The sequence below is a fragment of the Leptonychotes weddellii genome, chromosome 10 (genome assembly GCF_054177405.1).
Source record: "Leptonychotes weddellii isolate Sample4059 chromosome 10, ASM5417740v2, whole genome shotgun sequence".
NCBI classification, from domain to species: domain Eukaryota; kingdom Metazoa; phylum Chordata; class Mammalia; order Carnivora; family Phocidae; genus Leptonychotes; species Leptonychotes weddellii.
This window is the reverse complement of record NC_138378.1, coordinates 13,605,651-13,629,861: the sequence shown is the minus strand read 5'-3', so window position 1 is coordinate 13,629,861 and position 24,211 is coordinate 13,605,651. Positions and strand designations below refer to the sequence as shown.

The following is a 24,211-nucleotide window of genomic DNA, read 5'->3' as shown; positions in this document are numbered from 1 at the left end:
CCGCTTCTTACTGGTTCTGTGACCTTGGGACACTTACTTAACCTCTCTATGCCTCAGTTTCCTCCCTGTGAAATGGGGATGAGAAAGGCGATAATTCCTACCTCATAAGGTTGTCTGAGGATAAAATGAAAACACCTGCAAATCACTTGGAGTAACGCCCAAGACAAAATACGTTAACTATTATTATAAGATTAATAGCTACCATTCATTGAGGGCCTAATAAGTACCAGGCACAGTTCAGATGCCTTGGAATAACTTTCTCCATTCTCACCATCACACTTGGGGGTAACAGTTTCAATCCCCATTTTACAGATAAGGAAACAAATCCAGAGTAATCGGCCAAAATCTGGAGAAACTGAGTATTTTAATCTTAGCAATTTCTTACATGCACTTGGGTTCTTTCCTGATAGAGGGTTGGCTTTTGCTTTTGCTTTTGTTTTGGGGGGTGCGGGGGATGAAGAGGGTGGGTCACAGCCTGAGCGGCAGCGCTGGCCACAAATCCTGGCCTCCTCTTCTTCCTTCGTAGCGCAGGAGGGAGATAAAATCCAAGCGACACTCACCTATCCGCCCCAACCCCGTCCATTTAGGGGTTCATGACTGTCTCTCGCTTCCTCATCAACTCCCCGTCCCAGTTCTAGCAGCTTTTCAGCCCGATCTGGGGGGGCACCACGAGATAGGCACGGCCAGAGAGCGAAGCGCTCCATCCGCTGGGGGATGGAGGGGCGCAGTCTTGCTCAAACCCGGAGGGTTCGCGCTGAGCCCCCTCCCTTCCCGCAGCCCGCATAAGGAGCCGTCTGTTCGCGGCTGAATAAACAAGGGGGGAAAGCAGCGCCCGGCCCCCTGCCCCCCAGCCCGACCCCCGCACAATGCGCCTTTCTCCCAGGAGCCGGCGTCCGGGCGCCGCCGGACCTACCGGCGTCTGGCCTCCCCTCCCCCTGGCGGCACAGCAAGACCCACAAACCGACCCCGTGGAAACCAAAAAAAAAGAAAAGAAAAAGAAAACTTTTTTTTAAGAAAAAGAAAACAAAAAGGAAATCCAACAAAGAACTGAGCGCAGCACGCAGCGAGGGCGTGCGGACCTAGCGCGCCCCTCGGTCCCCCGCAGTCCGGCTTCTGGTCCAGGCGAGGCCAGCTCGAGCGCAGCGCTGGGAGCCCGCCAGCGCCCCCTCCCCGACAGCCCAAGTCCTCGGGGCCCCGGAGCTGCCCGGCCCCGGCGCCCCGACGGCGCCCCGAGGGCACAGTCCGCGGGGCCGCGCCCCTGCCCGGCTCCCGGCCCTGGCGGCCCTCACTTCTGGGTGGCCAGCTGGTTCTCCAGATCCTCCAGGCGCGCCGTCAGCTGGGCCAGTGAGCGGTTAAGGAAGCCGCTGGGGGTCTCGGGAGTTCCTACACCCTGCCCCCCGCAGCCCGGGCCCCCGGGCCCCGGGGCCCAAAGGATATGGTTCTGCGTCAGCCTCTCGAGCGCCCCCAGCGTGCGGCCCTGGAACTCCACGAGGCTTTCGCATTCGCACGGGCTCCGAAGCTCTGTACCTGGGCCGATGCCCTCCTCTGCCAGCCGGGCGCAGAGAGTCAGGGGAATGAGAATCTGCAGCAGGGCGAGCCGGCCCTGGCAAGGCCCTCCGCCCCTCCACCCGCCTGTGGCTGAGTATATGGGCTTCGCATTCAAACAGACCTGGGATGAATACCAGCTAGGTCGCTGTGAGATACTGCAAAACTCACTCAACCTTTCTAAGCCTGAGTTTCCTTGTCTGTAAAAACGGATACAGTGAGAAAAGCTATTCATTGGGTGGTGCTGAGGATTCTATGGGGTGTGTGTGTGTGTGTGTGTCTGTGTGTGTGTACACATCTTAGAAGAGTATTTCTCAAACCTTAGTGCTCACTGGAATCACCAGATCTTGTTAAAATATGGATTCTGATTCTGAACGGTGAAGGAGCTGAGACTCCACATTTCTAATAAGCTACCAAGTGATGCTGACGCTGCTGGTCTGTGGACCACACTTTGAGAAGCAAGGGTCCAAATGACAGCAGCACTCTCCAAATGAGACTTCAGGCATTGATGGCAATATTCTGTTTCTGGTCTGCCCAGTGCCAAACACACAAGCCACATGCAGCTATTTAACATTTGAAATGTGGCTAATGCGATTAAAGAACTAAAATTTTTAACTTTTTAAAAGTAATTTAAAGTCAGTGGGCACATATACCTTATTAGAGAGGGAAGATCTAGTGTACTACCTAGCTCAAGTGTACACTTTATTGTGTATTTCAATTAGACCAGGAATTCTCAAAGTGTGGTCCCTGGACCAGCACCATCACTATCACTTAGGAAGTTATTAGAAATGCAAATTATCAGACTCAAGCTCAGACCTACTGAATCAGAAACTCTGGGGTTGGAGCCCAGCAAATGGTGTTTTAACAAACCCTCTGGGTGAATCTGATGCACACTGATGTTTAAAAACCACTGGTACAAACAAACAAAAAACCACTGATCCAAGTCTACCTCCACACACATTCTAGCATTTCTGAAATCAATCACATTTCTGAAATGTGCCTTACAATTAAATTCAGCACCTATTTTTTCTTAGCAGTAAATAATAATGGATAGTCTTACAATGGATGGTATCTTAGATTCACCAAAATTTTGTAAACGTGTGCCCTTTTTCATATAACAGCACAATACCTGGTGCTTGGCCTTCACAAAAGAGTTGCTCTTACAATTTAAGAGTGATTTCTTAGTCTCGGTGGACCCTTAGCAAATTGCTGTATGATATGTCATCAATGGTCTTGATAACAGTCTTACAAAGACTCCTAACTTCACAGCTGGGGAAACCAAGGGCCAGAGAAAGGGAAAGTTCTGCCCAAGGTCATAGAGCTGATTGGTGAAGAGCCTCAACCACAGAGCCCAGATTTCTCTAGGAATTTTAGAGCTGGAAGCAAGCTTGGGCAGCCAGCACCCTCCCCTGTTACAGAAGAGAGAAGTTATGGTAAGGGTGGAGGTTAAGTGACTTGCCCAAAGTCACACTTCAGGGGACATAAGAGTCAGGACAGGAAGGGCCCTGACAGAGCAGCAAATCCAGTGCCCCCGTAATATCCTAGCTAATTATTAGAGTTAGCCTAGGGGGGGGGGAGAGGAAGAGAGGTAGGTAGGTGTGTATGTGTATGTATCTATCCTGTGTGTAGATACACACATGTATACACACACATATATATTTTAAAACTATTTTTTTTAAACTATAGATTCTCTGGGCCAGCCCTGCTCTACTGAACCTAGCCCTGGAGGGCCTGGTAATGTGAAAGAGTCACATCTCTGGCCTGGGTTAGAGTCTAAAGACTCTGCAGTGAAAATTACCCCCGAGAAGTTCCCTATATGACCTATAAAGTACAGCACACAGGCTCAACAGCCCACTTCTCCTTCACAGATAGAGTTGGTCCCTTCTTCTTCAACTGAGCACCAGATGAAGTGGATGGATTAAATTTATGGGTGATATTGTAAAAAAAAAATACATGTCTGCATACTTGGAACACTCTCAGTCCTGCCACTTTGCCAGGTCTGTGTAGTTGAATTCCAACACGTTAAAGGAATATGTGATGTAACTCTGCTAGCAAGGAGTTTGGCATGCCTTTGAAAAAGTTCCTCCAATTACTGTGAACACCCACTAATTTGAGGGGCAGGTAGCCAGCCCAGTCTAGTGCTTAACTTTGACGTTCTTGGGAATCACCCCAGGGTCTTGGTAAAGTACAGAATCTGATTCATTCGGTCTGGAGAGCTCTGGAAATGCTTGCAGTTCTAACAAGCCTCTGCTGCTGGTCCACGGACCACACTTTGAGTAACAAGGCTCTGTGTAGTGAGTCCAACCCCTGGCTATAACTCTACCAAGGGGATAGGGTTGGATAGAAGGGGGAAAGCTCGGACGGCTGGGCCCTGAGCGAAGTCAGATGCGCTCACCCGGGCAGATGCTGCCTCTGAGGTTCTCCAGCAGGTGCGTCATGGTGCCAAAGTCAGGGGAGTAGGACACATGCAGCTCCGCGGGCTCGGAGGCGATCTGGCGCAGCTCCTCCTCCACCGCCTTGCCCACGCCCACGGCGTACATGACGATGCCTACAAGGCGGATGGCGGGGGCGGGGGGGGGACACAGGGGGCGCCCCAGACCTCAGTGAAGACCCCCTCCGGCGTCCAACCCAACCCCAGGCTGGTGCATCCCGTGCCAAGCCCACCTTCCTCCTTGGCGCGCGCGGCCCACACCGAGATGTCATCCTGGGAGCGGCCGTCGGTGAAGACCAGGCCCACGCGAGGCACGTTGAGGGCGCGGGGCCGTGCGCCTTGCGCCTCGGAGAAGCTGTGCTCCACCATGTGGCGCAGCGCCAGCCCTGTCATGGTACCGCGCTCCATGTATTCCACGGCCAGGACCGCCTGCTTGACCTCGGCCGCCGTGCCATAGCGGCCCAGCGGGAATTCGGTGCGCACGCGGCTCGAGAACTGCACCAGCCCCACGCGCGTGCCCTCGGGGGACACGTCCAGGAAATCCACGATCTGGTTCACAAAGCGCTTCACCAGCTCGAAATTCTGCGGGCGCACGCTCTTGGAGCCATCGACGAGCAGAACCAGGTCCACGTGGCCTTCCCGGCACCCTGCGTAGTGAGGAGAGCTTCGAGTGGGCGCCAGATCCTGCCCTGGCAGCAACCATCTCCCCACCGGGTCATTCACATTTATTACGTAACAGGTACCGTGCGTGTAGTCCTTCCTGTGCCAGGCACTGTACTAGATAATAATAGTAATAGTAATAAATTAATAAAACTTTATGACAATAATAAATTTATCAATAATAATATATATTGAAAAAGTATATGTTACTAATATATAAACAGTCACAATAATAAATAAGAACAAAAACATTATTATTTGACAGCTTACCATGTGCCAGGTCCTGGGCTAGGTGCTTCATATATTTTTTCTCAATCCTCCCAATAATCTTGGGTATTATCCCCAGTTCATATAACCTTCGGTTCTGAAGCATAAGGTAATTTGCTCCAGACTCCACAGCTAGCAGTGGCCAAGCAGGATTTGAAGCCAGGTCTGTCTGACCCCAAAACCCATGCTCCTGAATCACTCTACAATGTTACCTCCCCCGTTCTGAATCAGGGACTTCGCTAGGCCCTGAAGGGGGTTCAACAATAAATGAACATAACCCTGATCCTAAGGAAATCAGGACAGAACAGAGCAGTCAGACATGCCCTATGCTGCAGCCAAGGAAAGCGCTCGAATAGAGGGCCACGTAGGGAGCCCCAAGGTAGGAATAATTCACTCTTCCTGGAGTAGGCGAGGAAGGTTACATGGAGGTGGCAACATTTGATTTGTTCCTCGAGGATGAGCAGGAACCTGAGCCTGCTCCCAGCTAGGAGACCTGCTGACGGGGTTGGCTGAGATGAGGTGAGGCAGTGGTTTCAAAATTTTGACCACACCCCACAGTAACAATAATAATACAAAATGACACACTTGAATTTTGAATTTCATGAAACAATACTTACTCTTTCCTCATGCAATAAGTTCTATTTTCTCCTTTAAAAAAAAAAAAAAACTGGGCGCCTGGGTGGCTCAGACGGTTAAGGGTCTGCCTTCGGCTCAGGTCATGATCCCAGAGTCCTGGGATCGAGTCCCGCATCGGGCTCCCTGCTCCTTGGGAGCCTGCTTCTCCCTCTGCTTCTCTCTCTCTCTCTGTCTCTCATGAATAAATAAATAAAATCTTTAAAAAAAAAAACTAATTTGATTTCATTATCCACTAATGTGGCTGCACCCACCATCTGAAAAACTCAGGCGTAAAGCATCTGAGCTCAGGGGTAAGCACAGGCGAGCCCAGAAGACTCTCGAGGGAGGGAGAAATAGGATCAAATGTGTACTTTTGATATTAACCTTGGCAGCAGGGTAGAGGATTAAGGGGAAAGAGATGGAGGCAGGACACGGCATGCCCTCCACTCCCCGCCCCACCATCACCAACACACACACATTCACAGCGTACCCTTGGGCCACAGCAAGGGCAGAATCGAGGATGCTCAGAGGATGCAGTGGGGCAGGGCCAGACAGAACACCCTCCCAGCCATCACTCACGGTTGCAGCTCTTGCCATCTGCTTGGAGTTGCTGGCCCTCGGGGCACAGGCAGCGGTAAGAGAGGCCCTCACTCACACACTGGAACTCACATCCATGGTCTACACCATTGCAAAGGTCCCGGGCTTCAAGGAGAGACAAGTCAGGATGAGTCAGGGTGGACTCCCCCAGCCAAGATCCCTTGCCCCTCTGCACAAACACAAGAGACCCCTCCTTACCCTCACAGCTCTTCCCATCGGGCAGCAAGTCGTGGCCCTCTCTGCAGTGGCACCGTGGCCCAGCAAATGTGCTAACACACTCATGCTGGCAGCTGTGGTTCCCAAAGCTGCAGTGGTCAATGGCTGGTGGGCAGGAAGAGAGAGAGCAAAGGTGTCGCATCTGATTGGAGCCATCAGGGACCTCAGTCCAGGATGCTAGTGGTAGGGTGCTCACCCCTGCAGCTTCTCTGGTCCTGCTGGAGTACAAAGCCAGCTCGGCAGCGACAGAAATAGGAGCCTGGGGAGCTGATGCAGTGGTGCTCACAGCCATGGGTCCCTTGAGTGCACAGGTCAATGGCTGAGGAAGAGGTGAGGTCAGCGTATGCCCTGGGTGGGGCTGCACTTCTCAGCCCCAACAGAACAATCATCTGAGGAGCTTTTTTTCTTTTTTAAGATTTTATTTATTTATTCATAAGAGACAGAGAGAGAGAGAGGCAGAGGGAGAAGCAGGCTCCCAGCTGAGCCAGGAGCCCGATGTGGGGCTTGATCCCGGGACCCCGGGATCATGACCTGAGCCGAAGGCAGACGCTTAACCATCTAAGCCACCCAGGCCCCCCATCTGAGGAGCTTTTTAAAAACACCTATGCCTGGGCCCCAACCCCCCAAGGTCCTGACTGGGTGACCCAGGCATCTCTGATTTCTACAAGCACAGGCCTCCTTCTTAGTGGCCCAGGTGGCTCTCCCGACTCAAGGCCCAGCTGCATCCCAATATGCCCGTTACTAAGCCAGGCATAAGAACAAGAATCGACAATTGTAGAAGACAGGTCCCCTGCCCTCAAGATGCTCACTGACTTATGGAGGAGAACCAGGCTCTGCCACTACCTACTGAGCCTCCGTTTACCCATCTGCAAAATGGGAATATAATGGAAGAGTGCAATTGCTATTTACAGCTTCCTTCTAAGGAGGGAACTATCGCCTGCTGAGTATCTTGATGGTGTAGATGTGCAAAGACAGCCCAGAGCTGGAAAATAGGGACTGGGGAGATGCAGATTGCCTTGCACGAAAAAAGTGAGAATTTGGGGTTCCTAGAGAAGAGATGGGAGTGGCGAGAGGAAGCGCAAGAGAGAGAGTGTGAGCATGAGTACCTGTGTGGGCTGAGGTTGCCAGTGAAAAATCACTTCTAATGGGGTGACAGGGCTTTGGGATCAGGGTATCTAATACGAAATTATTAATAGTAGGTGTTTCTTTTGTGTACGTATGTTTGACTTCACTTAGATGTAATGCACACCTCTGGCCACCCCCATCTTTAGTAAAATGGACATATGCATGACTTACATATAAACACACACATGCCCTTGTGTGCATAAGTGTGCAAACCAAGGAAGAGGCTGATTTATATGCATAGAACAAGACCAGCATGTGCGGGTTGAGAAATTGGACCCATAAAATGAATTCAACAGAAGCTCAGAGTGAGAGGTGACCATAGAATGCAAGCACTTGGGGAATTCCCGGAGATGTTGGGGAAAGATTCAAATGTTCAGAGGTCATCACATGAGGCTTCAAGCCAGTCTTTTCTAAGTTCTAGAAATAAGAAGACCCCAGCTGACATCTGCATTATTGGGAACACATGACTTATTTTCCCCAGTTGTCGTGAGATTGAGAGATGATGTATGGAAAGCTTCAAGTGCGTTGTCCAATACTAAATCAGCGCTCCGAGAACGGTAGCTGCCTCATGATCAAAGGAGTGGACACACAGTCACAGGAAAAAGCAAATCCCAATTGTATACGGGAGGCATAGTGTGCCGTAGCTTTTTAGGAGACAAAATGAAGAACCAGGACTCGAAGCATTCGCAGAGAGAAGCAGCAAGGGCAGTCCAGAAAGAGCTGAGATGCAGGAGCAGAAATGAGCAATGTATATAGAGGGGTGGGGAGGGGTATGGAGACCCTAACTGAAGACCCCAACAGTGAGTGTCTAAGTAACAGAAACAGTAAGAAGATATGCACGCGAGAATTCATAAACAAGTTTGGGAGGCATATTGTAGCCAGGTAGGAGGCAAGCCTGAAATAAGGGAGACAATGATGTAGAAAGCACCCTTAACCTTAGGAGTCAAGATTTCACCAAGGAATTGTTTGGCTGCAGGCAATACCTTCCCTTTCTTAGACCCATAAAGTAAGGGCGCTGAACTTTTACTTCCAAAAGCCCTTCCAGACTCATTGGTCTGATGCTGGGGCAATGGGGAGCCACAGAAGACTCAGGAGCAGTGAGACTGCAGGGCAGGGGCAGCTCTCACCCAAACAGCTCTTGTTATCTGCAGCTAGCTGGTAGCCAGGGTTGCAGGCACAGTGGAACGTGCCTGGGGCGCTGACACATTGGTGCTGGCAGCCGTGTCCCCCCTCAGTACACAGGTCCTTTCCTGAGGACACACAACAGTAGAATCAGCGATGGGCAGAACCCTCCAACAAGAAAATGCTGGGTGGGGTCAGAGGCAGGCACCAAGCTTGAAGACAGCTTTAGAGGGGACAAGCCTCATTTGAGAGGGCCAATCCAGATGGGAGGGCTTAGGGAAAGAATAGGGCCTGAGTAGCTCCTATGAATAGGCTCAGAAGGGGTCACCGGGCTAGATGCGTCAATGGGATAGGGCGGGAATGCACAGGGGTAAGGTAGAGGAGGTGGAGAGGTACTAAATCAAGGTGGGGGAAATCAAGGTGTGACTAGAACAGACCTGCAGCATTGTGGGAGGAACTAAAAGGAGGGTGGGCGGGGCCATGCCCATGTGGGCGGGACATGACTCCTTCGGGTGGGCCGTTGCTCTCAGCTTTGAAAGGCGGTGCTTTTTGTGTCGAGGGGCGATTTTGGAGTTTGACCTTAGGCCTGTGGTAAACCACAACAGCTCCTCCGGGTGAGCAGGCACGCTAAATGCTGCTTCTTGTGGGCGAAGCCTAAGCAAAAGTGGGCAGAGCTGGAATTTGACACAGCCTGAGGTAGCCCAGCGCCGCTCCACCATCTGGCGGGCGGGGCTAGCGCTAGAGTGGGCGGGGCCTCCCGGGACCGGATGTTATTTACGTGGTGGGAAGGGGCGTCTAAGCGGCTGCGGGGTCCGCGCCTCGCTCCAGCGCTCCCCTAACTCACCACAGAGCCGGCCCTGGAACTGCAGGCCAAACTCCTGGATAAGATCGAAGGACTCAACGAGGAAGACGTGCTCGTCCAGCGGGGGAGACGCCATGGCCCGCAGGGAGCCCACGTCGGCGCGCTGCACCCCCACTGCGTAGATCTCGATGCCGCGGGCGCGCGCCTGCGCCGCCACCTCAGCCACGCGATCCTGGGGCCGCCCGTCGGTCACGATGACAGCGATGCGCGGCACGCGCGCCTCCGGGGGGCGCGCGCCCTCGGCCACACTGAAGGCCACGTTCATGGCGTACTGGATTGCCAGCCCCGTCATGGTGCCTTGAGCTAGCGGCACCAGCGCGCGGATGGCGCGCTCCATATCCTCGCGGCGCGAGAAGGCGCCCAGCGGGAAGACGCTTTGCACTTGACTCGAGTACTGGATCACGCCGACGCGCGTGGCATCGGGCCCCACGTCCAGGCCGCGGAGGAGGCCCACCAGGAACTGCCGCATGGTCTCGAACTCAAAGGGGCGCACGCTGCGCGAGCTGTCAATCACGAACACCAAATCCAGGGGCCCCGACCGACACCTGGGACCTTCGAGGAGATCAGGAAGGACTTTCCTAGGTCTGCAGAACCTCATCTTGGAGGAGATCCCCAGGGAAACCCAGGGCGAAATAGTGCTATCCCGGCATTAACAGCGCCTAGCACAGAATTAACCTAACAAATGCGAGTTAGATATATTCACTCATCCAGCATTTGCTAAGGGCCTGGGCCAGATTTCCCCCAATTCTCTATCAGCTCTTAGGGCTATTCTGAGGAGGTATTCTCCAATTCGGGAGTGGACGAAGGGATGTGGCAAACTCAAATGTCTATAGGGGACCAGGCAGGCAACATAAATGAGTGAACTGGTTGGATTAGGCTGGCGGACACCTGTAACCCTCCTCCAGCCAAATGCTGCCATGCAGCCATGTGGACCCCAAGTTAACAGATCTTTGGATTTTTCAAGAGAAGTCCCAAATCGGGAATTGTATGTGAAGTCTCCTGATTTTTCAATTAACTTTTTAAAATTAAACACCAAATGGGCGGTTTTGCATGAGCCCAACTTTGTCACCCCTAAGCCACATCCTACAGATAAGGAAACTGAGTCCCAGAGAGGGGAAGCTGTGAACTAGAACCCCGCCCCTTTATGATTTCAGAGCCTTTGCTTTTTCTCTCCCCGGCAGACCTAGCTGGCTGCAGACGGAGAACCAGCTTTTGCTCCCTTCCCCCTGTTGGTGAGGGCTGAGCCCCACTCACCTGCAAACTGGAGCTGGGTTTCCCAGGGCTGAAGAAGAAACAGCAACATGGGCAGTGGCGAGCAAAGAAGGCCCCTCATGGCGCTTGGGTGGCAGGGAACGGAAATGTCGGATCCTGGAGGGTGCAAGGAAAAAAGCAAAGCAATAATATTTACGGAACTCTTATTCTGGGTGATGGGCACTTGGAGGGGGAGAAGGATCATGGATTTATTTTACTAATCTCTCTACCTTTGTGTATGTTTGAAGTTTGTCATAATAAAAAAAAGTACTGCATTACAGTGCTGGGAAATACAAGGAATTCTACTTTGCAGAATTGCAGAATAAAAAATAAATAGAAAGTAGATTTTAAAAATATAACATTTAAAAAGAAAAAGGCCCCCTAAAAGAAAACAAAAACAAAAATAAATGAAAAAGAAAAAATGCCTTTCTAAATACCGAGCACAGTGTTAAATGCTTTTCATGCATTCGGACATTTAATCCTCTCGGCAATTCTCGCCACGCTGCAGTCCTATGCTTAAGTGGTTCCAAAGATCCGTTCCACGCGCTCTCCTCCTGGGAGAACGTCTGCAGACAAAGCCAGCCATTCCCCACCTCGACCCCCTCCTCTCCTCACACAAGGCGCTTCTATGTGGCTGTCGTTCCAACACACGCACGCGCGCGCACACGCACGCACACACTCAGACATGCACCGCCCAGCCTCAGGCCGCCAGGAGAGACGCGCCCTTTCACGGGGCTGGGGGGTTGGGGACCCGCAGCACGTAGGCCAAAACCCACCACGCAAGTTTGGCACCTCTGTTTCCCTCCTGCTCTCAGGAGAGGCCGCCAGGGGGCGTCTTCCTGGGACTGGCTGCGTTGGTTGGGTGGCCGTGGGAAGCCCACATCTGCCTAGCAGGTGCCCCTGCCCAGAGCAAACAGTGGCCAGGAGCCCGGAGGCCTTGGAGATAAGCCCGGGGCAGGATATATCCCGCACGAGGGCCGAGGAGCAGGGGCGCAAAGGGTTCCGGGGACAGCTGCATTGGATCCGCCCGGAGGGCGGTGAGTGAGGCCCGAGTGCGGCCATGGACCCTATACGGGCAACAGGTGAGCGCTCACTCTTCCACTGCCCTTGGCGACGCCCCTCGATAATCCCAAAGGATTCCCGTGTACAGATGGGAAAATTGAGGCCCAAGAAGGCTGCCCGCCGAGCTGCAAAGGAAACTGCGACTAGAACCTGGGACTCCTGGCTCCCCTTCTCCCCTCTGGGCTGCCTGGCTGCCTAGCAACCTGGCGCCTAGGAGTCACTAAACCTCTTTTCCTTACATTCACTCCCACTGCTCTGTACCCCGCTCCACCCCCACCCCATGCTGAAGCTGCCTTAGCCGTTTTTCTGTTGCTTGTTTCTTGGCAGAGGGGACCAGCTGCCCTAACCCAACCGCAGCCCCTCTACCCCGCCCCCCACCCCCCAATTCCGTGAATGGGCCTATTCTGAGCAAGGTCGGCTGCCTGCAGCTCCCTCACTCCAGGCGGCCTTTCCGATCCTCTCCGCCCTCGCCTTTCAGGCCTGGTAGAAGAACAAAAATCCCTCTGGCAGGGCCCGTGGTGGGAGGTTGAGTAAGCCAGATGTGTCAGCTGCCGCTGGAAACCGGAGGGTGCAGAATGCCTTCCCTAGCTTGGGCCATAGCCAGGGCCAGCACCTCTGGGGAGCATGGGGGTCAGGACAATGGGGCCTTTGCCACCTCCTGTTCTTTCCCACCTGCAGAAGCCTCTGGGCCCCCAAATCTTGATTAGGATTCCCCCTTATCCTGCTCTCGGCCTGAACCCACGTCTCGCCTGGCGCGCACCGCCACGGCGGGATTCCTAGAGAGTCAAAATAGAGACTGCCTCAAAGTCCATCACCTTCCCAACCCTCTCGTTCCACGCAGGGAGAAATAAGGTCCAGAGACTAGTGTCTTGCCCAAGGTCACACGGCAACGTGGTGACAGGTCTGACACTAGAGCCCCCCCCCCCCCAGCTCCTCTGAGGGGTTAATCCTAAAGTTAGGAAGATTCGGAAATGCCTGAGAGTGGGGAGACTGGGCTCGAAGGGCAGGAGAGGTCTGTGAATAACTCAAGAGTTGGCTGAAGAATAAACACCGTGGGGACGTTCTTGGCGGTTCCTCGAGGGAGGAGATTAAGGGAAAAGTCCCCCTCCCCGTGGTGGCCTTGTTGGTGGGGGCGCAACTTGGAAAGGACCCCACAGAAGTGAAGAAGGCCGCTGCAAGTCAGATGGAGACACCGTCAGTGGCACAGCCGCGGTTAAATACGGTCGCCCGGTCTGGCTTGACGCCTGATCCCCCCGCAGACCCCTCAGCGCCCCCAGGCCCTTTGACTCACCTGAGCCTGCCGGACAGCTCGGAGGCGCGGCCGCAGAGCGGAGCCGACGGGCAGAGCCTCCCGGGCAATTGGACCAGGTAACGGCGCAGGCAGCGTGCCCGAGGTGGGGACGGCCAGACGGCTGGAGCGAGCGGAGGCGGCGGCCGCCTTTAACCCGGGGCTGGCGGTGGGGAGGGGGAGCGCGGGCTGCGACCCCTCCCACCGGCAGGGAGCGATCCCCTTTCCTCCGAGGGCTGGGGCGGGGCCAGCGCGGCGCCCCTGCTCCTGCCACCCCGGGAGCGGGCGGCGCGAGCTGCGGGGCCGGAATTCGGCTCCCAGCGGGAGGCTGGGCGGCTCCGCTCTCCGCCGCCGGAATGCGTCGGAAGCCTCCGAGGCCCTTCCCGGAGTAGAGCCCCAAGGGGCGGAGCGGGGCCTGGCTCCTGCCGCCGGCTGCCTGGCCCCGCTTCCGAGGGCGCGGACGGGGTGCTGCCCTCCGCTGCCCGCTCCGGGAGTGAGGAGAGGCCCGGGACTCTGGTCCTGCGCGAAGGGTGAAGGGTTCAGAAGAGCAGCCGCAGGGTTCATGGCTCCCCGGGCCCCACGTGGTGGTCCCTCAAATCTCTGCCCTCGCGGACTCCTCCACCCGATCTCTCCGCGATTGCTCAGGTCTTGGGCCCACCCACCACCCTCGCTCCTCAAAACTCCCAGGCCGCTGGGCTCTGTCTGGCCCCGTCCCTGGATTGTGGAGGCCCCGTAAGCAAGGGAAGGAACGCTGCGACAGGAACAGGGCCCTTCTCTTGGGAGAAAGGGGGTTAGGACCCCCTTGAACCCCAAAGGGCTCAAATGTTCCCCCTGGATTCTGGGGACACGGTTTGGCGGGCGCTTCCATGTTTCCAGGCTTCTGAGGGCAGGCAAGAGAGCACTCTGGGCCAGGGGGTCCAGCAAAACTCTTCTCCCCAGCATCAAGAGGTCACTGGGGTGCGCCCCCTCAAAATGCAAGGAAACCATGCAGCCTCACATAGTCTCCATCCCAAGGCCGGCACAAGTGTGGCCTTTGTGCCCCTGGGGCCTCTCCCCAGTGCTGCAGGCTGCGTGGGGCATGGCGCCAGGCCTGCGCGGAGTGGCGCCTGGGTGGTCCTGGTGGGCTCCGTGCAGGCCTCATTGAGTACCTGGCAGCCTAAATATTTAACCCATGACTTACACCCAAATCCCCTCTCTTGCCTAATGCTTCCCCTCCCTGACCCCGAGTGGGGCAGAACTACATTAGCCCCTCCCCCCATGCATTTCGTTCAACCTGCTTGTTGGGCTCCATGCCACCTCTCCCCTTAACAATCACTGCTGTCCAGCCCCCGGCCTGCCCCCACTCCCAGGTCCTCCCCAGAGCGGGTCCCGGTGCTGAGGGAAGGCGTGCGCCAGTGCCTGCAGCAACAGTGTGAGCAGACAGTGCGGATCCTGCATGCCAAGGTGGCCCAGAAGTCCTATGGGAATGAGAAGCGGTAAGCCAAGCCCTTCCAAGCGGCCACCTTCCACTCTATGCTTGCCTCCCGGTTCGGGGCCTTTGAGAATCCTGGGGAGGGCTCAGGGCTCAACTCCTGGCCAATCAGGAGCCTTCTTCCTCAGCGCCCACCAGCCCCCACTTTGGAACCTCCCTGTGAATCTACAGTCCCCACTCCCTCACTCACCCACCCATTCATTCCTTCTTTCATTCAACAACTACTTAGTGGGTGTTTATCAGGTGCCAGGCTCTCTGGACAGTGCTGGGCCCTGGGCATACAGCTCCAGAAAAATACAGCCCCTGCTCTCAAGGCATCTTCACTGTAGTGGGGAAGAGACAGACCACAAAGTCCCCTCAGTGAACAAGATCCTTCCAGATCGAGAGAAGAGCTAGAAGAGTGATAGAACAGCATAATGTAGCAGAAACTGAAGTGGGGGCACGTTAGCTAGAAAGGTCACGATGGTGGACAGGCCTTTTAAGGAGGTGACATCTGAACTGAAAGAGAAGCCAGACAGGAGAAAATCCAGGAAAGGTGTGTTCCAATTAGAAAGAAAATGCACACACCTTGAGGCTGTACCAGCTTGGCCTGCCCTGGTACAAAAGAAGTCAGAGGGGCTGGAACTAGGAAAGGAGATGGACGTTGCAGGGAATAAAGTCAGAGAGGTAAAGCAGGGGCTACATCAGGTGAGGACTTCGGATTTAAACCACCGAAGGATTTTAGGAAGACAAGTAACATGATCGACTCGTGCTTTTTAAAGAAAGAAGAGAGTGTGACTGCTTCGTGCAAAGCAGGTTGGGTGGGGGGGCGGGGTGGAAGCAGAGAGAGCCGTGGGAAGGCTGATGCTGTGGTCCAGGCAAAAGTGATGGCAGTTGGGATTAAGGTGGAGGTGGTGAGACCCCTGGATTCTGGATGTGTTTTGAATGTGGAGGAGACAGGACTGATTAATGGGTTGAGTGAAGGCAATGATAAAAGAAGGTTCAGATGTTAATGGGGTCCACAGTCATGAAGAAGCCCCGGGAGGGCGGTGGGAAAGGTGGAGGAGCAATCAGGGACTCTGCCCCATTTATGCTGCCTTTGAGATGTCTAGGGACGGTCAAGTGGAGATGGACGTGCGAGTCCAGCGCTTGCTTGCATGTCTCCGCAGGTTCTTCTGCCCCCCGCCCTGTGTCTACCTCGCAGGTCCCGGCTGGAGGGTGAAGCCAGTGCAGGGCCAAGGTGAGGGCGGACTCCTGGGCTGCCGGGCGCCTCCCTAGGCTGGGGGACCGCACAGTGGGGCCCGGGAGCTGGGCCGGTCGCAGGCGCAGTCTCGCCGCGCCCTCTGGCGGCGAGAACTCAGCTTGTCTGCCGCCTGAGTCCTTCCTGAGCCCGCTCGCGTCCCTTTCCAGCCCACCAGGCAGGGGAAACCGGGCCCACGGTCTGCGGTTACATGGGACTGGACGGCGCGTCCGGCAGCGCCGCCGAGACGCAAAAGTTGAATTTTGAAGAGCAGCCGGACTCCAGGGTGAGAGCGCACGGGACACGGTCCGATTCTTGCTCCCATCCTTGCCCCTCCCTCGGCGAGGAGGGCTCCTTTACACACGCCCTCACCCCCGAAGACGCCAAGAGATAGGTAGGGAGGCGGGGGGGACCGGGGTTCTGCCTCGAGGGTGAGCCCGGGAGCTGGGATCGTGCTGCTTCACGTCACGTCTGATGGGGCAGACGTCAAAGACCTGGTGGCGGAGGGCTGGGATGAGACAGCCCCGCCCCCGCGCCCCCCGTAGGAATTCGGTTGCGCCAAGACCCTGTACATCTCGGACGCAGACAAGAGGAAGCACTTCCGGCTGGTGCTGCGGCTGGTGCACCGAGGGGGCCGAGAGCTGGGCACCTTCCACAGTCGCCTCATCAAGGTCATCTCGAAGCCCTCGCAGAAGAAGCAGTCGCTGAAGAACACCGACCGTGAGCCGGGCGGGGCGTGAGCACCGGGCGGGGCGGGGACGTGCCACCTGGTGTGGAGCTGCGGAACTGGGGAGGGTGGAGGCCTAGACTGGAGGGGTGGGGCCAGAGTGGGAGAGGTGGAGTCTGAGCCGAGAGAGGGGCGGGGTCTGGGGGAGCGGGTGCGGCTGAGGTCCGAGAATGAGAAGCTAGAGAAGCAAGCGCAGAGAGGAAAGGGGACCGACCCCAGACCCTGGGAAAGGGGGCGGGAGGGGGCGTCCAGAGCGGACAAAAATGGCCGGCAGGTGCTGAGCTAAAGACAAATTAAAAGTGACGGAAATTTAGTCAAAAATACCTATTCAGTGCCTGATGTAGGCCTGGCTCTGTGCTGGATGCCGGGTCCCTGTAAAGTAAGGACAGGTGTCTGTTCTGGAGGAACCCACAGCCTAGCAGGGGAGAAAGACACACATCGCTTATCAAAGAGACAGTTTGAAATAAATACTGCCCTGGGTGCCAAGTGACAAATCCCAGGGCTGGGGGCTTTGAGAATGGGGGGCAGGGGGACGGGGCAGGGCCTGAATAACAGTGAGGACACCACCACTACCCCGGCAGGGAGGTCGAGGAAGACCTAGGGGAAGGTGGAGCTTTCCTGGCCGACATGAACAAGAATCATCCTATTTGATGTTCATCAGGTCCCTCTGAAGTGGGTACTATCATTGTTCTTACGTCAGGGATGAGGAAAATGAGGTCTGGAACATTCACCCATTCATTTAATGAACTATTGGGGCCTATCACCATCCAGATGACTTGGCTAAGATTGCCCAGCTAGGAAGAGACCCAGCCAGGATTTGAACTTGAGTCAGCATGCCTCCAGAGCCCAGGTCCTACCCCTACATCATACTTACCTTCTGTCTGTTGAAAACCCTGTAGAACGTCTCAGACGGAGGCAGTACTCTGTCTGGCCCTTGGCATCAGGTAAGTGCTAGAGTGTGATGGTTAGGAGCTCAGATTCTGAAGCCAGGTGGCCTGAGTTTGAATCCTGACTCGCCAGCCTTGTGATATGGAGCAAGTTGTTCTCTTAAATAGAGATAATATCTGCCCCAGAGCACTGTTGAGAGAATCAAATGAGCTAATACATATGAAGCATTTAAAACAGTACCTGACACACAACAGATGTTAGCTATCATCATTATCCAATGGATGGGAACTTGGACTAAGTATAAATTGAGCACCTACAGTATGCCTAGCACTGGGAGGGGAGAGAGGGAGATGACCCAGTGCTTTCTCCCCAGGTGGTCAAAGCTCAGTCAGAAAACAAAACCATGGCTCTGAGTATGTGTAATAAGCTGGAAGAGATCAGTGTCAAGCCCTAGAAATATCACACTGCTGTTTCACACCACATGGTCTTTGCTTATGCAGGCCTTGAGCAACTCCTACCTACTTCTTGCTCCCCAGCTGAGAGTATAACCTCCTCCAGGAAGCCCTCCTTCACCCACCCCTTACCACATCATTTTGAAATTTTATATTTAGGCCCCTCCTCTCTGAGAATGTGAAGTCTTCCAGAGCAAAACTGGGTCTGATTCACCCTTTGGTGCCCAGTACCCAGCACAGTGCCTGCCCAAAAGTAAGCACTTGGTGAACGCTTGGTAATATTATTTGTTGAACTGAAGGATGCCCGGGCAGCACAAAGGAACCGGCCAAAGTTCAAAAGCAGGACTACAGCAGGTACTAGGTAAATGACCATGAAATAGGCCCAGTGTGTCTAGGCCAGTGAGCATAGGAGGGGACTGACACAGGGGACAGAGGACCAGAAATTGTCTGGCAAGTACAAAGAACCAAGCCAGGCTTGGGTGCTGATTTCACCTCCCCTCACAGTGTGCATATCCTCGGGCTCAAAGGTCTCCCTCTTCAACCGCCTGCGCTCCCAGACGGTGTCCACGCGCTACCTCTCTGTGGAGGACGGGGCGTTCGTGGCCAGTGCGCGCCAGTGGGCTGCCTTCACGCTCCACCTGGGTAACCGCAGCTGCGGGCCTGGGGCTGGGCGCTTCGCATGCCTGAGTTCACTTCACCTTCACTGTAACCCCTCGAGAAAGGTCAACTCTGCCCATGGAATTGAGGCTTACCCAAAAGTCCCAGTGAGTCTGTGACTCATCCAAGCCATTCTGGCTCCGATATCCAGCCCTCTCCCCTCATCTCAAACCCCACCCCAGGAGCAAACATCTCCAAGGATGGCCACAGATGACCCCTCCGTGCATGCTGACCCTACCCACAAGACCCATGTGCGATGTGGGCTGGAGCCAGAAGCAAGGAGGGCAGGGCTGGGGGCAGAAGCTTGGAACCCCTGAAACCTTCCTTCCTTCCCTTCCCTCTTTTCATGCCAGCTGATGAACACTGTTCCCAGGGAGACTTCCCACCTCGAGAGGGCTACGTCCGCTATGGCTCCCTAGTGCGACTTGTCTGCACGGTCACAGGCGTCACGCTACCTCCAATGGTATGAGAAGGGAGGGCATACCTGGGGGCGATCCCCAAAGATTCATGCGGAAGGTATGACCCACAAGGGCAGGGCAGTCATAAAGACACCTATTCTCACTCTGGATACTTAGTGCTTTGTGGGGCTGGATGACGGCAAAGTGTGGACGGTGGGGGGTGGGGGGAGGAGAACCTGCCAGTGCTCACATGGCTATTGGATAGTAGAAAGCTAGCTGGGGTGGGGGGGGGCAGCCTCTGGCTGCCCTGCACCACTTCTGTTGTAGATCATCCGCAAAGTAGCCAAGCAGTGCGCGCTCCTCGACGTGGACGAGCCCATCTCCCAACTGCACAAGTGTGCATTCCAGTTTCCTGGTGATCCTCCTGGAGGGGTTGGCACTTACTTATGCCTGGCTACAGACAAGGTGGTGCAATTCCAGGTGAGGGGTAGAGAGTATTGGCACCAAGCGTCCTAGAGAGCCAGAACACAGAGAACCATAGATCATAAGATCATCATCATCATCATCATCATCATAATGACTCTTGCTTACTGAGCAATACTGCCTCTCAGGGAATGTTAGAATCGTAGACTATCAGGACAGAATCTGAGAATGAAGATGATTGAGCCGTGCTCCTTCCCAAAGAATATTAGAGTCATAGAATGTTTGGAGATAAGATTATAGAATGAAAATAAAAATAGCAATAAGTAATAGTATTGAGTATTATTGTGCAAAGAGCATTAGAATCATAAAATGTTAAGCCATAGAATTATAGAATGTGGAAAATTATTATTATTATTAAGCAGTACAACTCCCAAAAGAATATTGTCAGAGAATGTTGAGATAAAATCCCAGTGTGTAGAAAATAACATTATCATTGAGCAATATTCCCTCCCAAAGAATTTAAAACTGTAGAGTAGAATTGCACAATGTTAAAAAAAAAAATAGGATTCTAGAATCCTAAGAAAATAGACCTTTAGAAACCAACTAGTTCAGCGAACCTATTTACCTCTGGGAACGGGAGGGTCTTGTCCAAGCTCGCATGCAGGGCAGGTAAAGCTCAGAGCTTAGGACTGGATCCTGGAATGCAGAGGCTCAGGCACTATGCTGGCTCCCCCATATTGGTGGCCACCATCCCCTGGGTCTCCTCCCAGGCCTCCCCCTGCCCCAAGGAGGCAAACAGGGCGCTGCTCAACGACAGCTCTTGCTGGACCATCATCGGCACTGAGTCAGTGGAGTTCTCCTTCAGCACCAGCCTGGCGTGGACCCGGGAGCCAGTCACTCCGGTGCCCCTCATCAGCACCCTGGAGGTGAAATCTGGGCGCAGGCGGGCGCTGGCGGGCGGGGATCTGACTGTGGGTGTGGTGTAGGGGCTGGCGAGGGAGAGCAGGAGGCTCTCGGCCACGGCACCCACTCCCTCCCTCCCCCAGCTGAGCGGTGGGGGCGACGTGGCCACGCTGGAACTCCACGGTGAGAACTTCCACGCGGGGCTCAAGGTGTGGTTCGGGGACGTGGAGGCCGAAACCATGTACAGGTATAGGGGGCGCCTCCCTTGGGCCGCGGGGACCGGGCGGGTGCGCGTCATCGGCGTCGCTGCAGCCCTAACCTCGGTGCCACCCCAGGAGCCCGCGGTCCCTGGTGTGCGTGGCGCCCGACATAGCCGCCTTCGGCAGCGACTGGCGCTGGTTGCGCACACCCATCACTGTGCCCGTGAGCTTGGTGCGCGCCGATGGCCTCTTCTACCCCAGCGCCTTCTCCTTCACCTACACCCCGGAGTACAGTGTGCGGCCCGGGCCCCCGGGCGCCCCCGAGCCCGCTGCCGACACCGACGCGCTCCTCGAGAGCATCCACCACGAGTTCACACGCACCAACTTCCACCTCTTCATCCAGACTTAGGTCCGCGCATTCCTGGCCAGGGCCGGTTTTCTGGGTCCCAGGCCCTACCCCCGGCCCCTTGGCTGCCAGGTGAAGGCCAAAGCCTGCGTGGGAGGAAGCTCTCGCCATAGAAACCGTCACTCACATCTTTATACATCCAAGAAGACACGGCCTGAGTGATGCTATGATGTCTGTGTCCAGACACCGGTGTGGATCTCCCTGTGTTTGTCCAGCTCTCTTTAAATCAAACAATCTTCCTCTCTCTCCTGCAGTAACTTTGCACATCTCCCTACTGTGTGCCTCCAACTTTGTTTCTCTGTGTTTCTCCTTGTCTCACTAGGATTTCACACACTCTTAGGTGTCAAGTCTAGAGTGTTTACCCTCCGTGCAGTTGTGTCTCCTCTTGAAGAGAAGACACCTAGTGTCACACACCCAGGCATGGAGCCCAGGCTCCTGAGACATGCCCTGGAGCATCGTGTCCTACATGGAACTCTAGATCTGCCCTGCAGTGCCAACTACCTAGAGCACCAAGTCCTACCTAAAGCACGGGCTCTTACCTGGAGCATCAGGTGCCGCGTGGATCACCAGGTACTGCCTGGAGCGCTGGGTTCCATTTGGAGCAGTAGGTCACTCCTAGATCACCGGGTCTCACCCGGAGCACTGGGCTCCCTCAGCCCACCAAATCCCACCTGGCGCAGGTGCTTGCTGGAGCACCAGGTCCGATCCAGAACACTGGATCCCACGGGAAGCACCGAGTCCCTCCTGGAGCGTGAGGGTCCTGCCCTGAAGTACTGGCTTCCATCCTGGAACACAAAGACCTGCCCCTCCTCGTACTCGCCATGGCTGGACCAGGCGCAGTACCCTTGCCCGTGCTGGCTTTCCGGCCTACGGCTTTGGTGCCTGCGACCGTGGTCAGGTCTGGCCATCTTAACCTACCCCCCAGGCACTTGTCTGCAGGCCCAGCAGGATGCAATCCTGCAGAGGATTCCTCTATGCCAAGGCAGTCTGATCTGCATGACCCAACTCTCCAAGGAGGGGGGTGCTCAGTGTACTCCCCCCATCACACACACACAGAGGAAGGGACCACAAGTCCGATGGAACAGAGAGCCTACCTTTTTGACACTTTCCAGAGAAGGAATGGCGTTCAGAAGCAGCTAGCATCCCTGAGCTCCTGTCCCTGCCCCAGGGCCCACTGGTTGGCTCTGGGGATGAGTTACCCTTCTAGCTATCCCCCCAATCCAAGCAAAGATGCTCCCCAGGCCCAGGGGCAAACACGGGATACAAAACACAGGACAACTCTGGGCAGAACTGCTGGGATCAGCTGGGCGATAAGCCGGCTGAGAGAGGAGCTGCTCTGCATGGGGCCCGGGGACCGAATCCCAGTGCATCCTGATCAACCCGGCCCTCCCCTGTCATGTCTGTGCTTTACAGGGAAGTAGAAAAACCAGGCAGGGTCCTGGCTCAGGCGGTTGGAACCGAGGATATAGATATACCATGGGTGCTGGAGACCTGTACCAGTCCCCATGGTGCCCCTTGGGGAGAACTGATCTGAAATGCGGGTCCAGGGCTCTCACCCTTCTCGGCCCTTCCTTGAATTCTGAACAAGGGCCCGAAATTTCCCGAGGAGAGGAGGTGACCTTTGCTCTTCAAACTTCCCAAAGTCATCGGGAAGCTCCATCATCTGCCACCAGGCTGATACCCACTATGGCAGGGAAGGAGAAGCTTGTTGAAGGGCCCTCATGGCCGCTGAGAACGCGTCCCGGCCCAGGAATGCACGGAACAAGTTGAACGGGAAACAGCCTGACTCGAGTGCCCGCCCCACGAGAGTTTGCTCTCACGGCCCCGTGATGCTGTTGAAGCAGGAAGCCACTTGCGGGAGACTGAGTTTCACAGCACACCACACAGGGCGTTGGGGCACGAGGGCCCATTCAGCGCTGCCCTCAAGGACTTCCTCTGCCACTTGACAAGGCAGGAGTCCTGGAAGCCAAGATTCGGGGTTGGCCTGAGAGCCCAGGCCCAGCTGTGCAGCTTTGTCTTCCTTGGCACTCCCCTCGGGGCACCGTAGGGCCCTTGGTCCCACCTGTGCACCCACGTGGACGTCTGTGACCTCACAGCTCCAGCCCTGGCCTGTCTTCTGCGTTCCAGCTGCTGTTCTGTGCTTGGAGGTCCTCCTAGCCCTGACCCTGAGTCCCTCTGACATCCAGTCCCCTCCTTGTCCACCCCTCACAGCAACGCACCCTCTATCTCCCCCCCTCACACCTCCCCAACACAGAGGCCTAAGCACTCCACCTCTCCATCTTGCCTTCTGCACTAGAATAGCCTTCCTTCTTTCCTCTCCCTCCACCTACTGCCTTGTTCTCCAAATCCAGCTCAAATGTCTCCTCTTCCAAGATTTCTCCAGGGGAGGACCAGCTAGCTACCCATCTTATGGGGCCCAGTGCAAAACGAAAATGTATGGGGGAAAAAACGAAGAAGAAGAAAATGAAAATGTATGGCACCTTGTTCAAAAATTATTAAGAATTTCAAGACAGTGACACCAGGGCATAAAATCAAGGCAGGCCCTTCTAAGTATGGGGCCCTGAGTGACTGCACAATTCACATGCCCTGGCCCCACCCCATGTTCCCCGAGCACTTCACTGGGACCATGTCACCACCCACCCTCTATCAAAGAGCTTTATGTACGTGTCAGTTGTCCCCTCTAGACCGTGAGCTCATGGGGAAAGAGGCTCATGGCTGTGTCCTAGAGGGCGCATTAGCATACCTTGAACTCTGAGTGGGGCTCAATAAATACCATATGCCACACATTGCATTGGCAATTTAGATATTTGCAAGTGCAAAGTGAAACCAGCAGGTGGCACTGTTTCCCGCCCAAGAGTTAAGTTTTCATTTAGTTCTCGTTCAAGAACTGTTAGGGTCTTAAAAGATAATCTTAACATTTTCACACTGTCGGGATCAGAACAGGGCTGAGAGTCCTTGCTGTAGTCCGTTTTACAGACGAGGAAACAGGCTCGGAGAGAAGGCCCATGAAGCTCCGAGAACAGACTGATGGCAGAGCCTAATTTAAATGCTATACTCCGGATGCTAAATCTGGGACTCTGAGGTTCTCAGAGTGAGAATAAAGTCAAAATCTCGGTTCTAAAATCTCCTAGCTTACCAACTCTTCTGTTGCCTGAGGTTCCACCATGAACAAGCTAGCCTACAGGCTTAAGCATTGACCTTTGGGTTTCTCTCGCTTTTGTTTCTTATAAGTGGGGTTTTCTCCAAGAGAAACTGTTAAAACTGCAGTGTGGGTAGAATTCTCTGACACCTTCCTCCCTGGGGAAGACTGTAGACTACTGAGGGCACAGACCGTGAAGACAGCAAGGGAGGGAGGAAACAGCTGTAAGGGGAATGAAACCAATAAGATAATATCCACTAAGTTTTGCAAGAGTAATCCCTGACCAT

At 54.8% G+C, this 24,211-nt stretch overlaps 2 protein-coding genes across 5 annotated transcripts; one reads left to right on the top strand and one right to left on the bottom strand.

The window, feature by feature from the left end:
• Nucleotides 1-347: 347 nt before the first annotated feature.
• MATN4 (matrilin 4) lies at nt 348-13,761 on the bottom strand. 3 transcript variants are annotated; one of them, XM_081832683.1, is made up of 11 exons: nt 13,045-13,755; nt 10,695-10,808; nt 9,423-9,992; nt 8,584-8,706; nt 6,528-6,650; nt 6,314-6,436; nt 6,098-6,220; nt 4,210-4,623; nt 3,941-4,093; nt 1,439-1,545; nt 348-1,345 (listed from the first exon to the last, which is right to left on the bottom strand). In XM_081832683.1, the coding sequence occupies exons 2-11, from the start codon at nt 10,771-10,773 to the stop codon at nt 1,286-1,288; spliced, it is 1,875 nt and encodes a 624-aa protein (XP_081688809.1). In that variant the 5' UTR covers nt 10,774-10,808; nt 13,045-13,755; the 3' UTR covers nt 348-1,285. The 3 variants fall into 3 exon arrangements, with proteins under 3 accessions (XP_081688809.1, XP_081688808.1, XP_081688810.1); XM_081832682.1 differs by having other exon boundaries at nt 348-1,545; nt 13,045-13,758; XM_081832684.1 differs by lacking the exon at nt 6,528-6,650 and having other exon boundaries at nt 348-1,545; nt 13,045-13,761.
• Nucleotides 12,877-21,875, top strand: RBPJL (recombination signal binding protein for immunoglobulin kappa J region like). Of its 2 annotated transcripts, XM_006735264.3 has the most exons (11): nt 12,877-13,121; nt 14,391-14,516; nt 15,661-15,731; nt 15,902-16,017; nt 16,277-16,451; nt 18,303-18,440; nt 18,809-18,918; nt 19,181-19,333; nt 20,047-20,202; nt 20,323-20,426; nt 20,515-21,875. In XM_006735264.3, the coding sequence occupies exons 1-11, from the start codon at nt 12,937-12,939 to the stop codon at nt 20,786-20,788; spliced, it is 1,608 nt and encodes a 535-aa protein (XP_006735327.2). In that variant the 5' UTR covers nt 12,877-12,936; the 3' UTR covers nt 20,789-21,875. The 2 variants fall into 2 exon arrangements, with proteins under 2 accessions (XP_006735327.2, XP_081688811.1); XM_081832685.1 differs by having other exon boundaries at nt 20,323-21,875.
• Nucleotides 21,876-24,211: the final 2,336 nt, after the last annotated feature.